The sequence below is a fragment of the Mustela lutreola genome, chromosome 14 (assembly GCF_030435805.1).
Source record: "Mustela lutreola isolate mMusLut2 chromosome 14, mMusLut2.pri, whole genome shotgun sequence".
Classification (NCBI taxonomy): domain Eukaryota; kingdom Metazoa; phylum Chordata; class Mammalia; order Carnivora; family Mustelidae; genus Mustela; species Mustela lutreola.
Window position 1 is genome coordinate 22,162,221 of NC_081303.1, and position 20,296 is coordinate 22,182,516.

The 20,296-nt window shown below is 35.9% G+C and overlaps 1 protein-coding gene across 2 annotated transcripts in view; it reads right to left on the minus strand.

Annotated features, from left to right (window-relative positions):
- TPR (translocated promoter region, nuclear basket protein) overlaps positions 1-20,296 on the minus strand; it is a 65,828-nt gene that overhangs the window by 485 nt on the left and 45,047 nt on the right. Inside the window, exons 38-51 of one of the 2 annotated variants that reach the window (XM_059146444.1) lie at positions 19,858-20,130; positions 19,005-19,153; positions 17,911-17,994; positions 14,577-14,777; positions 13,541-13,672; positions 13,243-13,333; positions 11,011-11,195; positions 9,627-9,695; positions 9,429-9,520; positions 6,543-6,649; positions 5,306-5,401; positions 5,024-5,180; positions 2,973-3,091; positions 362-457 (exon numbers count right to left, since the gene is read on the minus strand). In XM_059146444.1, coding sequence (XP_059002427.1) covers positions 362-457; positions 2,973-3,091; positions 5,024-5,180; positions 5,306-5,401; positions 6,543-6,649; positions 9,429-9,520; positions 9,627-9,695; positions 11,011-11,195; positions 13,243-13,333; positions 13,541-13,672; positions 14,577-14,777; positions 17,911-17,994; positions 19,005-19,153; positions 19,858-20,130 — 1,851 coding nt within the window. Of the gene's footprint in view, positions 1-361; positions 458-2,972; positions 3,092-5,023; positions 5,181-5,305; positions 5,402-6,542; positions 6,650-9,428; positions 9,524-9,626; positions 9,696-11,010; positions 11,196-13,242; positions 13,334-13,540; positions 13,673-14,576; positions 14,778-17,910; positions 17,995-19,004; positions 19,154-19,857; positions 20,131-20,296 lie in introns of both variants that reach the window. The other variant, XM_059146443.1, reaches the window with a different exon arrangement.

Here is a 20,296-nt window from a genome sequence, read left to right on the forward strand (position 1 = left end):
CTCTGTTGTGTAAAAAGTGTAACAACAACTGGAAGGGATTTAACAAATAACTGTCTAGTACTGCAACACTTCAGCTTCTCCAAATCTTATTTTGAATTCAAGGAAGAAATGAATAAATATGAAATATAAGCACATATTCATTATATAACTGTAGTTTACAAGTCTTTCTGCGAGAAGCTTACAGATGAGTAAATATCACATACTCAATGTGATATGTGATATGTGTAAATATCACATGCTCCAATCCTTGGAACATTAAAAAAAACAACTACATACAAGTTAGAAGCTTAAGGATTAGAAAACTTGTCCCATGTATTGCTATCCTACATTCTATCACGTAATCAATATGTCAGAAATTTACCTCTCTGTCTGTTAAACTGACGACCACGGACACCTTGTCTCAATGTTGTCTGAAGTCTTACTCGTCTGAAAGGCTTTGGTTGACTACTGCTAGTATCTAAGAGAAAAAACCCCAAACATTAAAATATAAGCAAGCAAATAAAAAATAAGAAAAATAAGAAAAGCATTTATAATGGCAAAATCTAGTTACTAAATGAATGCATGAATAAAATGCAGAGGTGTCCATTTATTTTCAATATTTAAAAGTTGTTTGACTTTTAACAAGGGACATTTAACAAACAAAAAAAGGTAAAAAAGTGAAAAAATATTCTAATTAAAAAAAGTTCTTGATTTTTTTCATTCATTCACTGCACTCACATAATACATATTCACTTGGTGCCTATCCAGGTATGACCGTGCTAGCAGGCAGGGACTACAATAAAAAAACCACGTATCACCTCCCTCAGGAAACAAGAGACCCCCACATATAATGTGAGTCAAATCTGAATCCTCTTTCCCAGACACCCCAAATCCAATCATTAGCAAATCTTGCCAGCTCGAATTTAAATACATACTCCCAAATCTGACTTCTCAGAAAACTTCACTCTACCATCCTGGCTCCAACATCCTTGTCCTTACCTCGAATTTACAATATCCTCCGAACTTTCTCCTTGTTTCTGCTCATTGCACATTTTCAGTCTCTTGTTTACACAGAAGCCAAACTGATACTGTTAAATCTTTAAGTCAGAACTTCTCACCACTCTGAAGCCCTCTAAAAGCTTCCGAAATCCACCAAAGCCAAAGCAATTATAATGATCTACTGGGGCTCTCCTCCCTACCCCCTTCCTATCTCCTGCTAGCCTGCCTCTCTGGCCTTACTGTGCTCTAACCACACCGGCCCTCTTGCTGATCCTGAATGTACCACCTGCTGCCTGATAGATACCTGCTATAGATCTCATCTGGAATACTCCTTCCTCAAAAAACTGCACAGCTTGCTCCTTTGCCCTTTTCCTGTCTTTACTTAAAAGTCATTTCCTTGGTAATACTTTCTATCAAATCACCTGGGACACGGTAGGTACTCAAATATTTACTGACCAAATGAACAAGTGTTCAGATGAGGAGGCTTACTGTTTTATAGAGATCTTAAAATTTTATTTATTTGACAGAGATCACAAATAGGCAGGGAGGCAGGCAGAGACAGAGAGAGGGGGAAGCAGACTCCCCGCTCAGCAGGGAGCCAGATGTGGGTCCCAGGACCCCGAAATCATGACCCGAGTCGAAGGCAGAGGCTTTAACCTACTGAGCCACCCAGGTGCCACTGAGGAGGCTTAGTGTTTTATATTATCAAATAAATTTAAAGACATTCTAATTTTACAGAAACTGTAAAAGGGGACAAAAACCATATTTTCTTGTGCAAGCCTTGGTAAGATGTAACATTCTACTGTCCAAGGTAATTTTCACGGGATATCAGAATATAATTGGGAGAAGAGGATTTCAGCAATTGTATTATTAGTAACTGACAATTTCTGAGTCTTGCTGAGTGTAATGCATTGAGTTATATAATTTATATACATTACTTCTAATCCTGACTGCAAGACTAGTTATGATTATCCATATTTCATTTATAACTGTGCAGACATTTAAAGTTACTAGCTGTTAGTTAAGGTAGATGTGGGATCTGAATCAATGGCTATCGGCTTACAGGCTGCTATGTCTGGGAAAAGCAGCTGATAGGCAAGAGAGATCTTGAGAGAGCAAAGTCCCATGACTAAAGAAAGTAAGAACTAAGCAGGTCTTCCATAGAATGTGAAGGTTCCATGGCAGAATTTGAGAATTACTGCTATAAACAATTCAAAATAATTAGTGTGGATGATTGGTACTGTATTTCTTCAACTAATAAAAGTAATTCCCTACCTAAAAATTTTGAGACAGATAAGCTAGTATAGTGAATTGTTTAAGAGTGGAGTCTCTGAAGCCAAACTTCTTGAGTTCATATTCTTGCTTGCCCATCATTTTTTAGCTATGTATCTTGGAAAAGTTATTCACGTTTCTGTGCCTCAATTTCCATATGGGTGATTACCATATTGGGTTGATGTGAGAAGTGAGTGAATATATGTAAAAGGCTTACCATGCTGTCCAACACATAGTTAAGTGCTCAATAAATATTATTTTTTGAAAGTACCACAGAAATAATTTTTATTGTAGAAAAATACATAAAATAATCTTTAAGTTAACTTCAAAAACTTGAAAGCCAAACTTAGAAACTGTTTAATCAGTAAATTTCAAATATTTTTTGAGTCACAGACCTCCTACCCTTCAACTCTCCAAATCAAATCTCATGTAAGAATCCTAATATGTAGAACAAATAACAAGAAACTCCTTTAAAGAGACAGGAAACCTGAAGTACTGCTTCTCAGCTGCCCTCCCAGTGACCCATCCCTCACAGCCCTGTGGCACTTCTAGTACAACCGAGTCTTAAAACTACATTTCCTTTAATAAAATACAATTTCCCTTTGAAATAAACCATTTTTAATTCAGGGGAAAAAAAGAATGATTTCTTTGTTACTAACAAAATCGTCTTTTGCAAACAAGTTTGTTGTATCAGTTGTGTTGTACTCAGAGCAGGAACTTACCTACAGAAGAGCTGGATGGAGGATCCTGGCTGGTAGAAGGAAGATCTGACTCATCAGATGCCTGAACAGGTTCTTCTTCCTGCTGGCTATCAATTTCTAGGCCTGCTTCAGAACTAATACTAAGAAAAGAAAACAAAAATTGATTGGAAAATACAAAACTGATCCTGGAGGTATCCTAAATTGTTCCTAAACTTTTTCTGATACAGTTTATCACTTAAATAAAACACTGTAGACTCTTAATATTGGAAACTGTGTATTTTTTTTTTTTTAAAGGAGCAGGGGAAAAGACAGCTCAAACTGTTTTTTCCTTATTCCTCTTCTCACTAGGACATGTTCCAATTTTAGTTTTTATTTCCCTTCTTTGTTATTTTTTCTTTTTGACAAAGGATATACACATTCTTGGCAATATTTGTATGAGATATATTATACAGATTTTTGAAATCTCAAAACACTTTTCTAGGAAGGCAAAGTACTAAAATAACTCACAAGTCTCTTAAACAACCTGCCACTAACTCACCATGGGCTCTAGCCCAGATGAGACATGCTGCAGGTACGTGAATTCCTGGCTCAACAACTGTTAACTCTCCCCATTCAATCAAACAGTCTCTCTCCCATTCAATAAAGCACATCAAAACACAAGTAAGGGAAAGAATAGTACAAAAATAAGTTCAATCTGCTCCAGTTTTGTTATGGGCAAGCTTCAGGGCAGTCACTAGTAACACTGTCTCTGAAAGATCTCTCTCATGACTACCTGCTGAAGTTGAGATGTGCTACTGAAGGACCAAGTGCATGGGGCTGAAGTCACAGGTCAAATCCAGTCTAAACCACTTACCAGTGACCTAAGCAAGTTATTTTAACATGTTCTGAGTCTGAGCTTTCTCACTGTAAAATGGAATACTTTACAAAGATTTTGTGTAGGTTAGAAATGACATATCTTTTTATTTACTTATTTATTTGACAGAGAGAGAGAGAGAGAGAGAGAGAGACAGTGAGAGAGGGAATACAAGCAGTGGGAATGGGAGAAAAAGAAGCAGGCTTCCCGGTGGGCAGAGAGCCTGATTCGGGGCTTGAACCCAGGACCCTGGGATAATGACCTGAGCTGAAGGCAGATGCTTAATGACTGAGCCACTCAGGTGCCCCAGAAATGACATATCTAAAGTGTCTTGCATGCATGATATAAAATTAATGGCAACTGGTATTCTTAGCAGGGTCTGTAGTCCCCCCCCAAATTAAGCAGCACTATGTTAGAGCATAATAATGGGCTTGCTTTTTTCCCTCATATACTAGAATTGGTGTATAATTATGCAAGTAAATACTGCTTAATAAAACAAAATCTTTGAGCTCTACCTAGCAAATCTGTTTTCTACTTCTAGCTGTGCCTCTACACAGTCCAACTTTTTTATTTTGTAAAGAATTAGGTTCTGCTTTGAAAGCTAAATACTTCTCTGAGACCAATGTTAGTGGTTCTTTGCATGAAATAACTCTACACCCTTTGACTTAAAAAAAAAAAAAAATCCAGAAGCTGTGTCATAAAACACTTCTTTTGTTAAACTTTGTATATAACTGACATGCTAAAATGCAATCAGGTCTTAAAAACTACTAGAAAATTTCTAATTTTTAAGAAGTTAATATTTCAGACATCAAGTTCTAAATGCACATAAAGAAAGAGTAAGTGAGGTTCATTTGAGAGCCCACTACAAAATGGAAAGTTAGTCATTTCCAAATTTTCACAGAAAGACTTCTTTCTTAGGGAAAGTTCAAGCAGCTACATGAATTGAAAGTTATCAGTGATTTTAAAGACATCATTTTTCTAGACTACATCATGTAATTTTCAGGGCGATAAACATTTCAAAAATTACTTGTCTGCTGTAATAACATCCAAGCCCTAAGATATATTACTATATGCAAAACTTAGTCTTCCAAAATGTATGGCTTGGTTTATTTTTGTAATGGGATACTACTAAAAATACAGTTCAACAAACTGTTTCCTGGCTAAAGGAAAACAAGTGTCAAAGTCTAAAGCAAGCAGAAATTATAAAGTAAATACTTACCCTTCAGATTCTGCCTCCACAAATACTTCATCTCCATCATCACCTGCTGCTGTTTCATTTGTGGTGGATAAAGTGCCAGTGGATGTTGTCACCATTGGAACAGACTGAGAGGCATGCTCTGAAGTATCAGACGTGGTGCTCTCCGTAAACACTGTCACTTCAAAATGTAAAGAAAAGAATACTTTAATTGGTGGTTTACCTAATTTTTAGCCAGAAGGTGTCACACAGTTTTCCATTTTACCACTAAAGCACATGATCTATGAGTCCGCCTGTGGTACCTACCTGGGGCTGCTACTTGCAGAGGAGTAGTGGGAACACTTCGGCCACCTGATTCTTCTTCATGAGCTAGGAAGAGGGGTGTTTCATACATTCCTAAACCTAAAGACAATTCTAGATATTAATGAATGATTGAAAGAACACAGAACTATCAATATGCCAGGTATCTGAAAGAAAAACATGAAATCAGCAGACACCCAACTTTGCTGAAGCCCACTAATTCACTGATCAGGCAAAAATCAATCTCTCAAAAATTTAAACGTAATTGAAACGCATCCTTTAAGTTTACAAACATTCAGTATCCTTTGAAAAAACACCTAAAATGCTGCTCTTTACGGGTTGATACAAGCTAACTTTATTGAGTACTCAACTATGAATCTGGTACCATGGTTGAGTCTACTCACCAAAACTACGAGATATTACTCTTCCCCTTTTTCCTAAAGAAATTGGAATTTCTAGGAGGTTGATTAACTTCCCCAAAATTACAAAGGTAGTAAATAGAATTCCAATTTAAGCCTAGCTCTGTCTTCCAAGCCTTAATTGTCCTATAAAATAAAGAGCCATATAAAAATTTAAATTTATATAAAACATATATGACTTATATGAGGGCTACAGATTAATTTTTATTTGGGGGTAACAGCAGTATGCGTTCCTTACTCACTTAATAAAATGCCATATAGCTTCCCACGAATCTACCTGGTTATATGGATGCTGACTGAGGATTAAAAGGTAATTAATTCCACAAAGAGCACAATTCATGTTCAACAACCAACTACCATTACTTAATTTAGGAGTCATTTTTTTCCACATTATTTTAAGTATCTTTTTTTCTTATTTTTAATGTTTGTGGAAAACATCTAACTAGTTTTATACATTTAACTAGGAATGTTAAGTATCAAACTAAATATAAAATATGCTGCATTCCTTCCAACAACTTTAAAATGACTCGGAGTACCTATGTATTTATATTGGTTCAAAAAATATTCCTGAATACTTAGTAGACATATGACACTGTACTAGGAGCCAAAAGAGATAATAAATGTAAAAGCTACTCTTTATGCTCAAAGAACTGAGAATTTTGTTGAATATGTAGTAAATATAGCTTCTCCTATAAGTCTGGATAGGAATTAGATACCAACTTAAAAAAATTTGTATTTGCTCACTTAAAAAAAATCCCATCAGAATAGCTTATTACTGAATATTCATGAATCCAGGTGATCTAAGCATTTATTAATTTACTTACCTCCTTGAGAAGCAAGCTGGCCAAGATCAGAGTGACTTGAACTTGTCTGTGGCATATCTTCAGGTGGCCCAAACCGGAATCTAGGGACACCAGCAACCTGTGGGGAACTAAAGAGAAAAAAATGAACTTAAGTTAAAATTTAAAGTTAATCTTGTTTAAACCACAACAAGGGAAAACAATACATGAGAAGGAAGAATAATCATAAAGCAGGAAAAAAACCAGACTGAAGTAAAGTTGATACCGAAATCCTTATAATAATATTCTTAAAATCTGTGTTGTGAATGAATTTAATAATATTACACATGATTTATATACGTGCAATTTACATGTAACTTTCAGGTCTCTTGAACTATGCCTCACATTTCCTGAATCTGCTGGACATTTAATTTCATGTAGATACACTAAAAACAATACAAATCTAAAATGAGATGCACCAGAAAAAGAGAATGAAGTCACAAGACAAAGTTTTATCTTAGCTTTCACTGTTGAGCCATAGATCAATCAAGTCACCTCTACCCCATTTCTTACCTGAAAGAGCTCACAAGATGGTTCCCAAAGTCTAGAAAAATTCTATTATTAGCTGGTTAGACACCTGTTTTCCCCTTGTTCTAATAACACTATCATCCATCTTCCCGCCCACAGCCCAGGATATAAAACAGCATTATCTCTCTTTGCCCACTCCCCACCCTACCTTTCTTCACTAGCCAGTCACTAATGTTTATGGATTTTATGTTTGTAATTAACTCTTTCTTTTCTTTTCCACATCAACATTATTGCTTTAGTTAAGAACATTCTCTTTCAGGTAGATTTTAAAACTTATTTTCTTTTTCTTTTTTTTTTTAATTTATTTTCATAAAATTATCCTACTATAAAAGAATCTTGCATTCTGAGCTATGCAAGAATCTGCCGACTGGCTGTCACTCAGAACCTGTGTCTGCTTCTGACAGGCTGACTTCCAGAAGGGAGGAACAGACAGTGATTGTAAAACTGTGTTAATCAAGATGAGTTATGGTAAACTGCACAAGTTTAAAATAGGTTTGATAGGGGCACTTGAGTGGCTCAGTCAGCTGAGCGTCAGCCTCTCAGTTTCGGCTCAGGTCATGATCTCAGGGTCATGGGATCGAGCTTCGTCTAAGGCTCTGCTCTTGGTGTGGAGCTTGTTCTTCTCCTTCCCCTCTCTCCCTGATTCTGCATGCACATGCACACTCTCTCAAATCAACAAATCAATAAATAATCTTAAAAAAAAGGTTTTGGGGTGCCTGGGTGGCTCAGTTGGTTGGGCATCTGCCTTTGGCTCGGGTCATGATCCCAGTCCCACATCGGGCTCCCTGCTCAGTGGGGAGACTGCTTTTCCCTCTCCCACTCCCCCTGCTTGTGCTCTGTCAAATAAATAAATAAAATCTTAAGAAAAAAAAAAAAAAAGGTTTTGAATGTCTGGCTATATGTATCATATACTACAGAACAATCAATCTTTTCCCAAGTTTGTGGAAACTTTTTCATTTACTCAATTACATCTTGGTATGCAGGTAATACTTCAGCCACAATTAAATGTGTACTTCACACAGGAAGTTTTTTTATCCTTTAAAAGTAGTTGTATAGCATAGTTAACTTAGGTTCTAGACCCAGACCAACTGGTTTAAACCAAAAACTGCCACTTTTTGGCTGTCTGAACTTTCACAAATTTGTTTACAACTCTGTGCTTCCTAATCTGTAAAACTGAACATTAATGGTGTCCACTCTCATAGCTCTAAAGATTAAATAAACTGATTCATGGAAATGTTCAGTAAGTGTCAGGTGTTCTTTTCTAAGACTCAACTCAATGTTGTCCTCATTAAGTCGTCTCAGATTCCTTCCTCCTGATTGCTGGACTAAATCACTTCTTTTGTCTTAAGCCTATTGCTTATGCTTTTATTCTTCTAGATTGTTTGGGTAACAGTTCCTCATATGCTTGGCTTTTGAAGTAATATCATCTCATCACAATCATTACCAACACCTTCATCAACATCTGCACAGCGTTTACTATGTGCCAGGGAATATTTTAAACATGTTAGCATAAATTCAGTTCATTTAATTCTCACAACTTACATGGTAGGAATTACTGTATTATTATTCCCCTTAGTAAATGAAGATACTCAGGAATAGAGAACCTCAATAGCCTGATACACTAGTAAGCAGTACAGTATTCTGACTCTGAAGTCTGTGTATTTTTTTGTTTTGTTTTGTTCTTTTAAAAATTATCTGAGAGAGAGATTGTAAGCATTGGGGGGAAGGGCAGAAAGAGAAGCAGACTAGTAGACTCCCTGCTGAGCATGGAGCCCAATGTGGAGCTCAATCCCAGGACCCCTGGGATCATGACCTGAGCTAAAGGCAGACACTCAACCGACTAAGCCATCCAGGTACCCCTGAAGTTTGTGTGTTAGCCACTCTTATTCTGCCTTTATGTTTCAAATTCCTGATGGCAGCAACTATATTTCATTCACCTTTTTTTTTTTTTTTTTTTAAGAGAGAGAATGAGTGCACAGTGCATGAGCTGGGGTGGGGGGTAGGTGTAGGAGCAGAAGGAAAGGGAGACAGAACCATAAGCAGGCTCTATGCTAAGCTTGAAGCCTGACATGGGGCTCAATCTCACGACCCTAAGATTATGACCTGAGCCAATAAGAGTCAGACACTTAACCCACTAAGCCACCCAGGTGCCCCCACTTCACTCACCTTTATATAATTTTCCCCAACACTATATCCTCAACCCTCCTACCACAAGTGCTTAGTACACAATAGAGTACTCAACACGTAATGACACGTAATGAATCTACCAAATATAAAGAAACTGACAGGGAAACAGGAAGAAAATTATTAGTCACAAAATGTGTTTCTCCTTCCTTAACTTACTGAATTGCTTCAGCAAATCCATCAGTACGATGTGGCACCACAAGAGTTGGGGTACTTGGAACTGTTCTGTCTTCATCATCAAAAAAATGCTGCTGCTAAAACAAAGACAGAAATGGGGGAATAAACAGATATGACAGAAACATATACACTTATTTGCTAAACAAATGAGTCACTTTTACATAATGGGTAGATAGTTACCATGCCACCAATTCCAGGAGTCAACTGAAGTCCCCGTCCAACAGACTGCCTCCGAGTCATCTGAATTCTCTGTGTCAAGAAAGGAATTATATTTGTTTCAAGGAATCAGGCAATAAAACAAGAACCAAGTACCAACAGATACAGCTTATTACAATGGTAACAAGAGAACTCAAATGTTAGCAGTTAATACAACCATCAGAATATCTTCTCAGGAAAAATTAATGATGTTTGCACTAAAGAATTCTGTTTAAATAATGATAAATTTTTGGACGTGTGGATGGCTCAGTTGGTTGGGCGACTGCCTTCAGCTGAGGTCACGATCCTAGAGTCCCAGGATCAAGTCCCACTTCGGGCTCCCTTCTCAGTGGGCAGTCTGCTTCTCCCTCTGACCCTCCCTGCTCTCGTGCTCTCTCTCTCAAATAAATAAAATCTTTAAATAAATAAGCAAATAGTGTTAACTTTTTAATTGTAGAGACTACATAAACCACCAAATATTTTTATTAACCCACACAAAATATTAACCAATATTTAAAGCCAATCTCTGATCCTATTTTATTTGTATGTATCTAATCTAGTTTCTACTTCCTTAACCTAAAACATTAGTTAAGTATGTCTTTGGATCTTAAAGCTTAATTATCCTTTGGAGTTCAAACAGTAGTACTGTCTTCATATAAACTGTTCCCCAATTTGGACAATTCTAAATTGGTAGATTTGGTATATTTTGTAGGATCCACACATAACCATTAAGACTTTATATTTTTAAAGAATGAGGTTATTTTCATCTGTGGTAGTTTAGCAGAATCCCACTTGGCAGTTTTTAGTACACTATGTTACAGGATAAGACTCAAACTAGATTACTAAAAGCCTTTGTAGTTTTTCTGCTGTTTCTGCAAGTTTCTGATTAAGAGATGTCCAACCCTATTATAAAGGGTGCTACATATTGAAGGTCATGCATCCTTTCCGTAATTATAAGAGTGGAAGTTAACATGTACTACTGAAAAAAAATGAAAGAAAAAATGTCTCTTAAGCAGAACAGACATTTCTTTTTGAAAACAACAATAACAAACACACACAAGCACCTTAGAGAAAGAAACCTTCAAAATACATGGTAGTTAGCTGCTAAAATAAAATTTACTTTAATTAAAATCCAAGAGACCCTTTTTCTTTTTTAATCTGTACAAAGAGTGACCGGATCTTTATTTGCTGGAATTGTAACTATTTCAATTTATACACAACTTTTAGTAAGCCTTGCCCTTTCCAAAGTTCACATTACTTATGAAGTAAACTAAACTACTGCTGTATTTCAAGAAAAATAAGAGATTCATTTCAGTTCAAAAAAGTTTATAAAAATATGCTAAAACATTAAAACATTCACTTTTACTACCTGAACTGGTGGCCCCAATTCTTGAGGTGGAGCATGAATGGTGAGTCGTGGCGGAAGAGGGTGTGGAGGGCGTCTTGGAGACTGAGGTGCTCGAGGAATCTGTCTTTCAGATGCTGATGATGGCTGCTGTTCTCTAGAAATGTCCTGGGAAAAAGAGGACTCTGCAGTACCTGTATTACCTTCACCTACAGGAAAAGAGAAGCTTATTTTGAACTACTAAATTTACCACAGAATAACTGGGACAATTCCCTAGAGGTATAAATCCCACCACTAGGAATGTTCACCTCACCAATACTTTCAGAAGGAAAGAAGTGAGGTGTGGAGAATGGGAGTGCAATTATCAGCTGAATGGCTTAAGGCAAATCCCCTAACCTCTTCGGGTCTATTTCTTAGGTTGGTTAATGGAACCAATTAAAAGATAACGTTTATATTCCAGATTTCTTAAACTTTGAATGTCAATGGTTCTTCACATGTCTAGGTCTTCTACATACATGCTAGAAACAACAGAAGCTGTCTCTCACTGCGAAAGTAGGCTATCAGAATTTAGTGGTTTTACAAGTCAAGGTCTGGAATCGGATTCTGGCTAACCTCTACACCCAACACGGGGCTCAAATTTATAACCCCAAGCTCAAGAGTCACATGCACTACTGACTGAGCCAGCCAGGCACTCACTCTCAGATTCTTAACTGGTACCTAAACTGATAAGCTTATTATAAGAATTGAACACAGGTGACCCTTGAACAACATGGCTTTGAACTACACAAGTTCACTTTCAGGGGATTTTTTACAGTACATACTGTAAATGTATTTTCTCCTCCTTATGATTGTCTTAATAATGTTTTCTTTTCTCTAACTTACTTTATTGTAAGATTACAGTATGATAAACTACAAATATGTGGTAATCAACTATCTTAATGATATCAGTAAGGCTTCTGGGTCCATAGTCAGCTATTAGTAGTCAAGTTTTTGGGAAATCAAAAGTTATATGTGAATATTTGACTATGCAGGGGGTTTGGAGTCCCTAACCCCGACACTGCTCAAGGGTCAACTGTAATTTAATTTCAAGTACAGCTGCTCAAGAAAAGCACTCTTTTTGTAACTTTCTGGCAATATACCAAATCCATCCACTAATTTATTTTTATCCAGAGCACTGGGCCTATTTTTGCATGATTGTAAATAACAAAGTCTTCAAAGGGATTCAATGAGCATCTACTGTATGCTTTGTATATGGGAAAAATGGCTATGAACACTAGCCCCCCCAAAAACTTAACTTTTAGTGATAATATCAAAGGAGGCAAAAAATACTTCCTCCTGTATCCTGACTATATGACACACACAAGATGTTTCTTAAATCCACAGTGTTTTATAAAATGTAATTTATAGGCCAAAGTATCATCAATCTCTCTCCTTATGTCCCCTAGAAAGCAGTACTATTTTTTAGTGTATGGATTAATATTTTTTTCTTAAAAAACTTTAAAGTTGAAAGGTTGATTATACCTTTGCTTTATCTTAATTCAAAAAAGCATGTACCTTGCATTCTTATACACACAGGCTCATATGGAAACGCAGACACACTGTTTTCTCAACAGTCTAAATATATAAGGTTTTACTATGTTACCATTTATGATTTTAGCTCAGTATTATCTGTACAATCAGAGTAATATACCAGATGATTACCGATTCCTTAACACATTTTAAAAAGATTCTAAAATAAAATTACTTTCTATGATTTCCATAATCCTTTAATACCTAACATTTCAGTGAGGTCAGGACTCATCCTTTCAAATATTTAACAAAAGTATGTCACAGTAACCAAAATATCTTTTATTCAATGGAAAAACCAGTCAACCAGTAAAGCTCCAATACCCATAAACCTTCAAATGTGGGCTTGATTCAGACAACCTCTTCTGACTGTGAACTGCTAATACTGCTGTTAGAGGTCCCTAATTTAACTTTTCCACTTAGTAAAAAGACCAGCAACACACTGTACTTGTAACACTTTACAGATTTCAGAACGCTGGAATCTTAAAGAAGCTTGATGTATTAGAAAAGACAGTATGACTTCAGAGTGATAAATATACTAGACTTTGTAAGATAATAGCAGCAAACCTAGAAATAAGCTAATCTCTTGCCAATTTACTGAGTGTTATTTCCTACATAATTAAATGCAATCCTAATTTAGAAGACACTACCAGAAGCATTCAATTAAAAAGAGATGAAAAAAGGTCTCACCACTGTTTTGCGAATCAGCAGCTCTCTGATTACTTTCACCTCCACCCATACTTTCCTCTGTTTCTGTACCTGGATCAGTCCCATCACCGCCCTATAAACAAAATATGATGACTAAGAGCAAATAAATCAAACAATTATCTTAAAACAGAATAACTAAACCACAGTAACAACAAAAAACCCCAAAGGTATAATAAGTTTTAGTGTTCTGAGAATATAGGTCTGTGAATATCCTTGGAAATCATTATGTTTTCTGCAAAGTTCTTGAAGAAAGTGGATGATCAAAGTCCCAGCCGGTTACCTCAGCATCGTCAGCTTCATATCCATCATTGCCGTCCGCACTGCCGGTGCCTTCGTTACTGTCCTCGCCCTCGTCTCCCATCCCTGTGTCGTCTTCATCATCATCATCATCATCTTCATCCTCCTCGTAATCCTGGTAGACACACGCCCAAGTAAAAACAAGATCTTAGATGTAGCACACATATTCTGCACTTCTTGATAGCATATCTAAAAAGTTCAATGACATACCACTGATCAGGACACAGGAGCTGTCTCGAGAACTGTATGGAATACATTCAGGGGCAGCAAATATCAAAATTGTGAGGCTTACTGGAATGAGTACAATAATCATCAGTTCTGTTTTCTAACTGTTCACATGAGATCAGTTCAAAGACCAAAGCTCCTAAATGTCTACAAAGTGTCAGATGCCACTTTATTTCTAAATTTAAAGGGTGGAATCAAAGAAAACAAATCATGAAATTATACTACACTATGAGCTTCTAAAAAACATTGTTTGATTAATGAAAGCTTCTAAAATGAGTGGTTGTCAATATAGGTTTAATTCCCAAAATAAAATATAGTTTCACTTAAAATATGCTTCAATTAGCAAAGAAACAACAAAAAACCCTCCATTATTTTTTGAAAAAAATTATGGGATTATATAAGAAAAAAAAAATCTTACTCTCTTCTTATCTCTAGAAATGATAGAGCTTATAATTAAATCCAGTCTCTTATCAATAAGATTTAAAATTAAGTTTAATTAACAAATTTAGCAAATCCTAAAGGGCTTAGCAATGAAAAAAGATGGATTTTTTTCATCACTTGTTCTATGCTCAATTTCATTATAAAATATTAATTTCAGAATTATTTGGATAAAAAGGCAAAACAGTCATGATCTCAGAGTCCTGGGATCGAGTCCCGCATCGGGCTCTCTGCTTGGCGGGGAGCCTGCTTCCTCCTCTCTCTCTCTCTGCCTGCCTCTCTGCCTACTTGTGATCTCTGTCAAATAAATAAATAAAATCTTTTAAAAAAACAAAACAAAACAATGGATGATTTACCTCATGTTCCCCATCATTTTCATCATCATCCTCTTCTTCATCATCACTGTCAATCACAATGACATCATCTCCTTTGCCCTGACCATCTTGGGATGAAGTTGTTGTTTGCTGATCTGACTGAAGGGGTCCAAGGTCTATTTGCAGAGACTGAGAGGTTTCTTCACTGTCTTCCATTGGAGTATAATCTCCTTGGGTAACTCCCTTTAAGAGTAACAAAATGAAAACTTAAAAATTTAGAATGTTAAATATACCTAAAACTACCAGTGAGATACTGTATATGTAAGACAGTACATATACATGTGGACTGGTAGCATTTTATTTTTAAAATATGGTTTTAAAAGCAGAATTAGAGTGGGTGGCTCAGTTAGTTGTCTTCGGCTCAGGTCATGGTCCCAGGGTCCTGGGACTGAGCCCAAGAGCACCCTGCTCAGCAGGGTCTGCTTCTCTCTTTCCCTCTGTCCCTCCCCACCTCATGCTCTCGTTCTCTCTCTGAAGTAAATAAATAAAATCTGTTTAAAAAATTAAGGAAAAAAAAAAAAGGAATAAATTTGAGGCACCTGTGTGGCTCAGTTTAAGTGTCCAACTCTTGATTTCGGCTCAGGTCATGATCTCAGGGTCATGAGATTGAGCCTGGCAGCAAGCCCCAAGTCAGGCTCCACACTCAGCACAGAGTCAGCTTGAGATTCCTTCCCCCTCTCCCTCTGCCCCTCCCCTCACTCACATGCTCTTTCTAAAAACAAATGAAAAAATCTTAAAAAACAAAAAAGCAGAATTAATTTGAAACACATGCTAAAGAAAATAAATCATTGGATTTCTTTACTGTCTTCCTATAGAAGAATTATTAAAAACCTCACTGGCTAATCACTAAAAAAGAAAAAAAAAGGATATATATATGTGAATGTATATATTTACATATATATAAATATAAATATATGTGTATTCATAACTACCAGGGGAATATTGTAGATAAGTGTTATTCAAAAGAAACATATTGTCATCCCCAAAGTGAGTCATTTACATGATTTTAAATTTTCTAGTAGTCATTTCAAACTTAAAAAAGGAAACAAGTGAAATTAGTGTAATGATATTAATATATACAAAACATCTCAGTATGTTATCAAACTAAAAATTACCGATCAGATATTCTACCTTTTAAAATTTGTAATTAGTCTTTAAAACCCAATGTATATTTTATACTCACAGCTTATCTCAATTCAGACTAGCTATATTTGAAGTGTTCAACAACCAATGTGATTAGATGACAATGCAGTTGTAAACCAATGTCAGAAAAAAGAATATCCATGGGCCTGCAACTTACTATTATTTAAAAAAAAGTTTACTCCCCAAACCAGAAATAGTCTAGGAAACACACTAAACAAAATAAGCTATTATTGCTGTAAATTTACAAAGGCACGTCTCCTCCTAAAAACTCACTATTTTAAGCCTTCAAACCACATTAAAGACATCAGGAACAAAAATAATTCTTTGCTTAATTCATCCTCATATTTCCATCTTGTTAGCTACTGAAATAAACTGTAATTTAAAGCTTTATTTTTGTTATTTACTATAAAAAAATTAAATGTCTACTTTTTAGTTAAGCACATGGCAATCTATTTTTTGTACAAGCCTAAGCAAAACTCTTATGAACTCATTCATAAAGATTACATTTGCTGTAAAAATGAGCAATTCATGATATAATTAAAATGGGCTTCAAAGGGACGTGCTTATTTCAAGAAAAGCAACACTTATAAAGAACATCTGCTTCACTGTCAGAAAATCAGAAAAACGAACTGTTACACATTCAGTAGATAGTGCTAAAAGTGGAATGGAAGCCAAACGGCACTTTGAGTCAGACAATTTTGCCAATCTCAAGAAAAAGCTTTGTAAAGACTTTAGTGTAACTTAACCAAGTCTGGCAATAAATTAGAAATTCACATATTATTTCAAAACTGTTATTATACTTTTCAGATACGACCTCTGAAGGATACATGAAATAGAGGTCATTTAGAGTACTATGCATTCATCTCTAAGGTCTGGTTTTCTGTTCTTAGGGAAAATTAACTTAAAAATTAATGCATCTAAGAAACTAAAATTCACTTGCAATCTATGGTTGCTTATAATTAGCTTGAGATAACTCCTTAATTTCATACAGACAATTTTAGAATAAATGATCCTGAAAATTAATCCAGCAAAAACTCTTTCAGGGAAAAGAGCATAACTAGAACCTAGACAGCCTGAGTTCAAGTTCCAGTTTCGGTGCTATCAGAACTTTGGTATGTTACTTATTTGACTATTAGTTTCTTTACCCATATTGGGCTGTTAAGGATTAAGTTTGTTAATAAATGCTAACTTCTTAGAACACTTGGCATACACAGTAATGAGTTTATTAGTAGTAGTTAAATTATGAATTGAATTCTCAATTAGTGTGGCAGAGTGGATGAAAGAAAAGTAAATAGTGTTTTGAGCACCTAATGTGTGGCAGGTACTATTTTAGGTACTTTATAATGCTAAAAATCATGTTATATTATTTCAACAGATAAGGAGACTAAGGCTTAGAGAGAATCAATGACTTTCCATAGTCACATAGCTTCTAAATGGTACAGTCAGGAACGGAACCTAATGGTTTGTAGCTTCAGAGACTACCCATTTCTCCTAGTGAGGGCACCTCTGGAAAGGCCTCACTTAGAGTTCAGAAAATTAAAAAAATACACAAGTGCATTTCCTTTCATAGGTTATTTTAATTCAGTAAGAGAAGCAAGAGAGGGGAGAACAACAGAGGACCATCGAGGGGCACTATAGATTAACTCAAGACTCAGCCAGCACTTATACCTCCAAATAATCAACGGGATTAATCTTTACTCATGACGACTCTTGGCTTGCCAAAATCTGTACCAAGTATAAACAAAAAAATTTTTTTAAAAAAAGATTTTATTTATTTACTTATTAGAGTGCGTGTGCACAGGCATGAATAGGGGCGAGGGGAGCAGTCTCAGGGAGAGGGTCAAGTCGACTCCGTGCTGAGCACACTGCTCGGTCAGGGTTCAATTCTCATGACCCTGAGGATCATGCTCTGAGCCGAAATCAAGAGTCAAATGCCCAATGGACAGATGCCTAATGGACTGAGGTAAAAAAAAAAAAAAATTCTTTCATGACGTTTCTAAGGCAGTATACTAATTAGGAGTAAAGCAAAGCAGAAACTGCGATGGTAATTCCAATATTCCATGAAGTTTAAAAGCATCAAGTTTAAAAGAAGTCCAAATAATGTTTCAATTTGTCAAAGCAAATTTCATTCATTAAAAGCAACAATTTGCTATTTAAAATATGTTTTACTTACTTCTCCAATGGAATCTTGAGAATCTTGGTTATATACTTGAGTTTCTACCTCTCCATCAGTACTTTCTTCTGCCATAACTTCTTCCTGAATCGTAACACACAAGTGTGTTAACCAGATCAATTCACTAGATGAGGGATCATCTGCTCAGCTAGTTCTCTCAATAAAATAAAGCTTCAATCTCTAATTTTATGAAGCAGTACAATATAAATGTTCTTATATTATATGATATAATCAATCACATTCCTATTCAGTATAAACAAGACTTACATTAATTAAATACATGCTAATTATATTAACTGAGTAGTCTTAATGTTTTGGAGTAAAACTTAATTCACTACAATTTCAGCTTCAAAAAAGCAAATAAAGGGGATATAGTTTCGGTTAATCTGAGAAAAAGAAGGCAGACAATGGTTTAAAATGTTCATGAAACTTAAACTCTTTATCCTTTGAATTAAAAAAATACCCGGGCGCCTGGATGGCTCAGTGGCTTAAGCCGCTGCCTTCAGCTCGGGTCATGATCTCAGTGTCCTGGGATCGAGTCCCGCATCGGGCTCTCTCCTTGGCGGGGAGCCTGCTTCCTCCGCTCTCTCTCTCTCTGCCTGCCTCTCTGCCTACTTGTGACCTCTGTCTGTCAAATAAATAAATTAATAAATTAAAAAAAATAATAAAATAAAATAAAAATAAAAAAACACCCAACCTGGAAATGGAATACAAATTAGACTTTTATAACTGTGTTTTGTTTTATTTTAAGAGAGAGAGAGAGAGGTCGGGGAGAAGTGACAGGAGAGGGAGAGAGAGAATCTTCAGCAGGCTTCACGCCCAGCACAGAGCCCAAAGTAGGGCTTGATCTCATAACCCTGAGAGAGCTGAATCAAGAGTTGGATGCTTAACTGACTGAGCCACCTAGGTGTTCTATAACTGTTTTTTAACTGAACTGGACAAATAATTAAATTAAAGATATACTAAGAATTAGAAAAAAATGTTGGCAACAGCAACAGCACCTGAGCTGTCAGTTGAAACTTCAACAGGAGTTTTTTAGGTAATGGAGTCTGGTCCATTCACCTAATAATGTTGTAACTGAAAGAGTATTTTACCTCAGTTCCTACAGGGGTAACACTTTTCAACTTCTTTGGAAGAGGCATTTCCACTGTGTCATCAGAGACTTGATCTGATGCCTCTATGGTGCTATCCTCTTCTTCTTCACGTGTCCGTTTAGGCAAAGAAGAACTTGGGGTAGCTGACACTTTGAAATTACATAATTTAAATCTTGAATTAGAGGATGATAGTGAACTCAATGAGACAAAGTTAATTTTTGAAATATTTTGGTCATTTAACTAAAGGAAGACATAGTAAACACTTAACTGAACAACTCAATGTAATTTACTTCTGCTAATATCTGTAAACAAAGGGCAACCTAGGCTCTAAATCAATGGTCTTATAGTATCAATTTCACCTGTGATTAGTAAACGCCATCAACTTTTACAGCAATGCATTCGATTCATTGTGTAGTGATATAATTGCAAAGTTTACATAAGCCCTTCTATAGTTATAAAACCCAGGACTCCTATGATAACAAAACTTATATTGCATGTTTACATTTGAAAATCCTTATATGGTCTTCTCTTACATGTCTTTTTTCTCAGAACCTGTATTAAGTTACATATAATGTTATGGGGTTGTATCACTTTAAAAAATCAGTCAAAATAACTGGAGGAGAAGAAAGATATGAATGATGAAAATAAATGATCTGATAATAAACATGAAATCAAGTGTTAGGAATCCATTTGTCCTTTCTAACACCTATTAGAAAACAAGTATGTCAAAAGAATACTCAAGATGTGTATTTTACATTCAAGAAACTATAAATGCATAGGTCTACTCTAACTTCATTTTAAAATTAAGCTTCCCCTCAAATAAAAATCAATCAATCAATCAAACCAAGCTTACCAGTGCCAAATACTGCTGTGGAAGTAGAAGGCCGCTCAACTGATGAACTTTGAACAACCTCTACTATGTTGGGGGATAGCTCTTGATTTGCAGGCTCAATCTGAGGATGACTCTGCTGGGTGGGCTGCACAAAAGCTGTAGCCTGTGTTTGCTGCTGAACAGTTAAAATTGGCTGAGGGATAGAAGGCTGGACATTAGGACTAGTAGAACGGACAGAACCACTTGTGCTTCCAAAAACTGGAACATGTTCCACAGGCCCTTCTGACTGCATAGCTGAAAAAGAATTACAATACTTAATGTATTAAGTTTTCTATTCCTAGCAAAGCTGGATTTTACCTCCCTACTGTGTAACTGGCAATGTTTTTGTAGTTATTTGTGTATATAGATATTTTGTCTATTTTATATCTCTTACCATTCACTCAGCAAAAACAGTATGGGT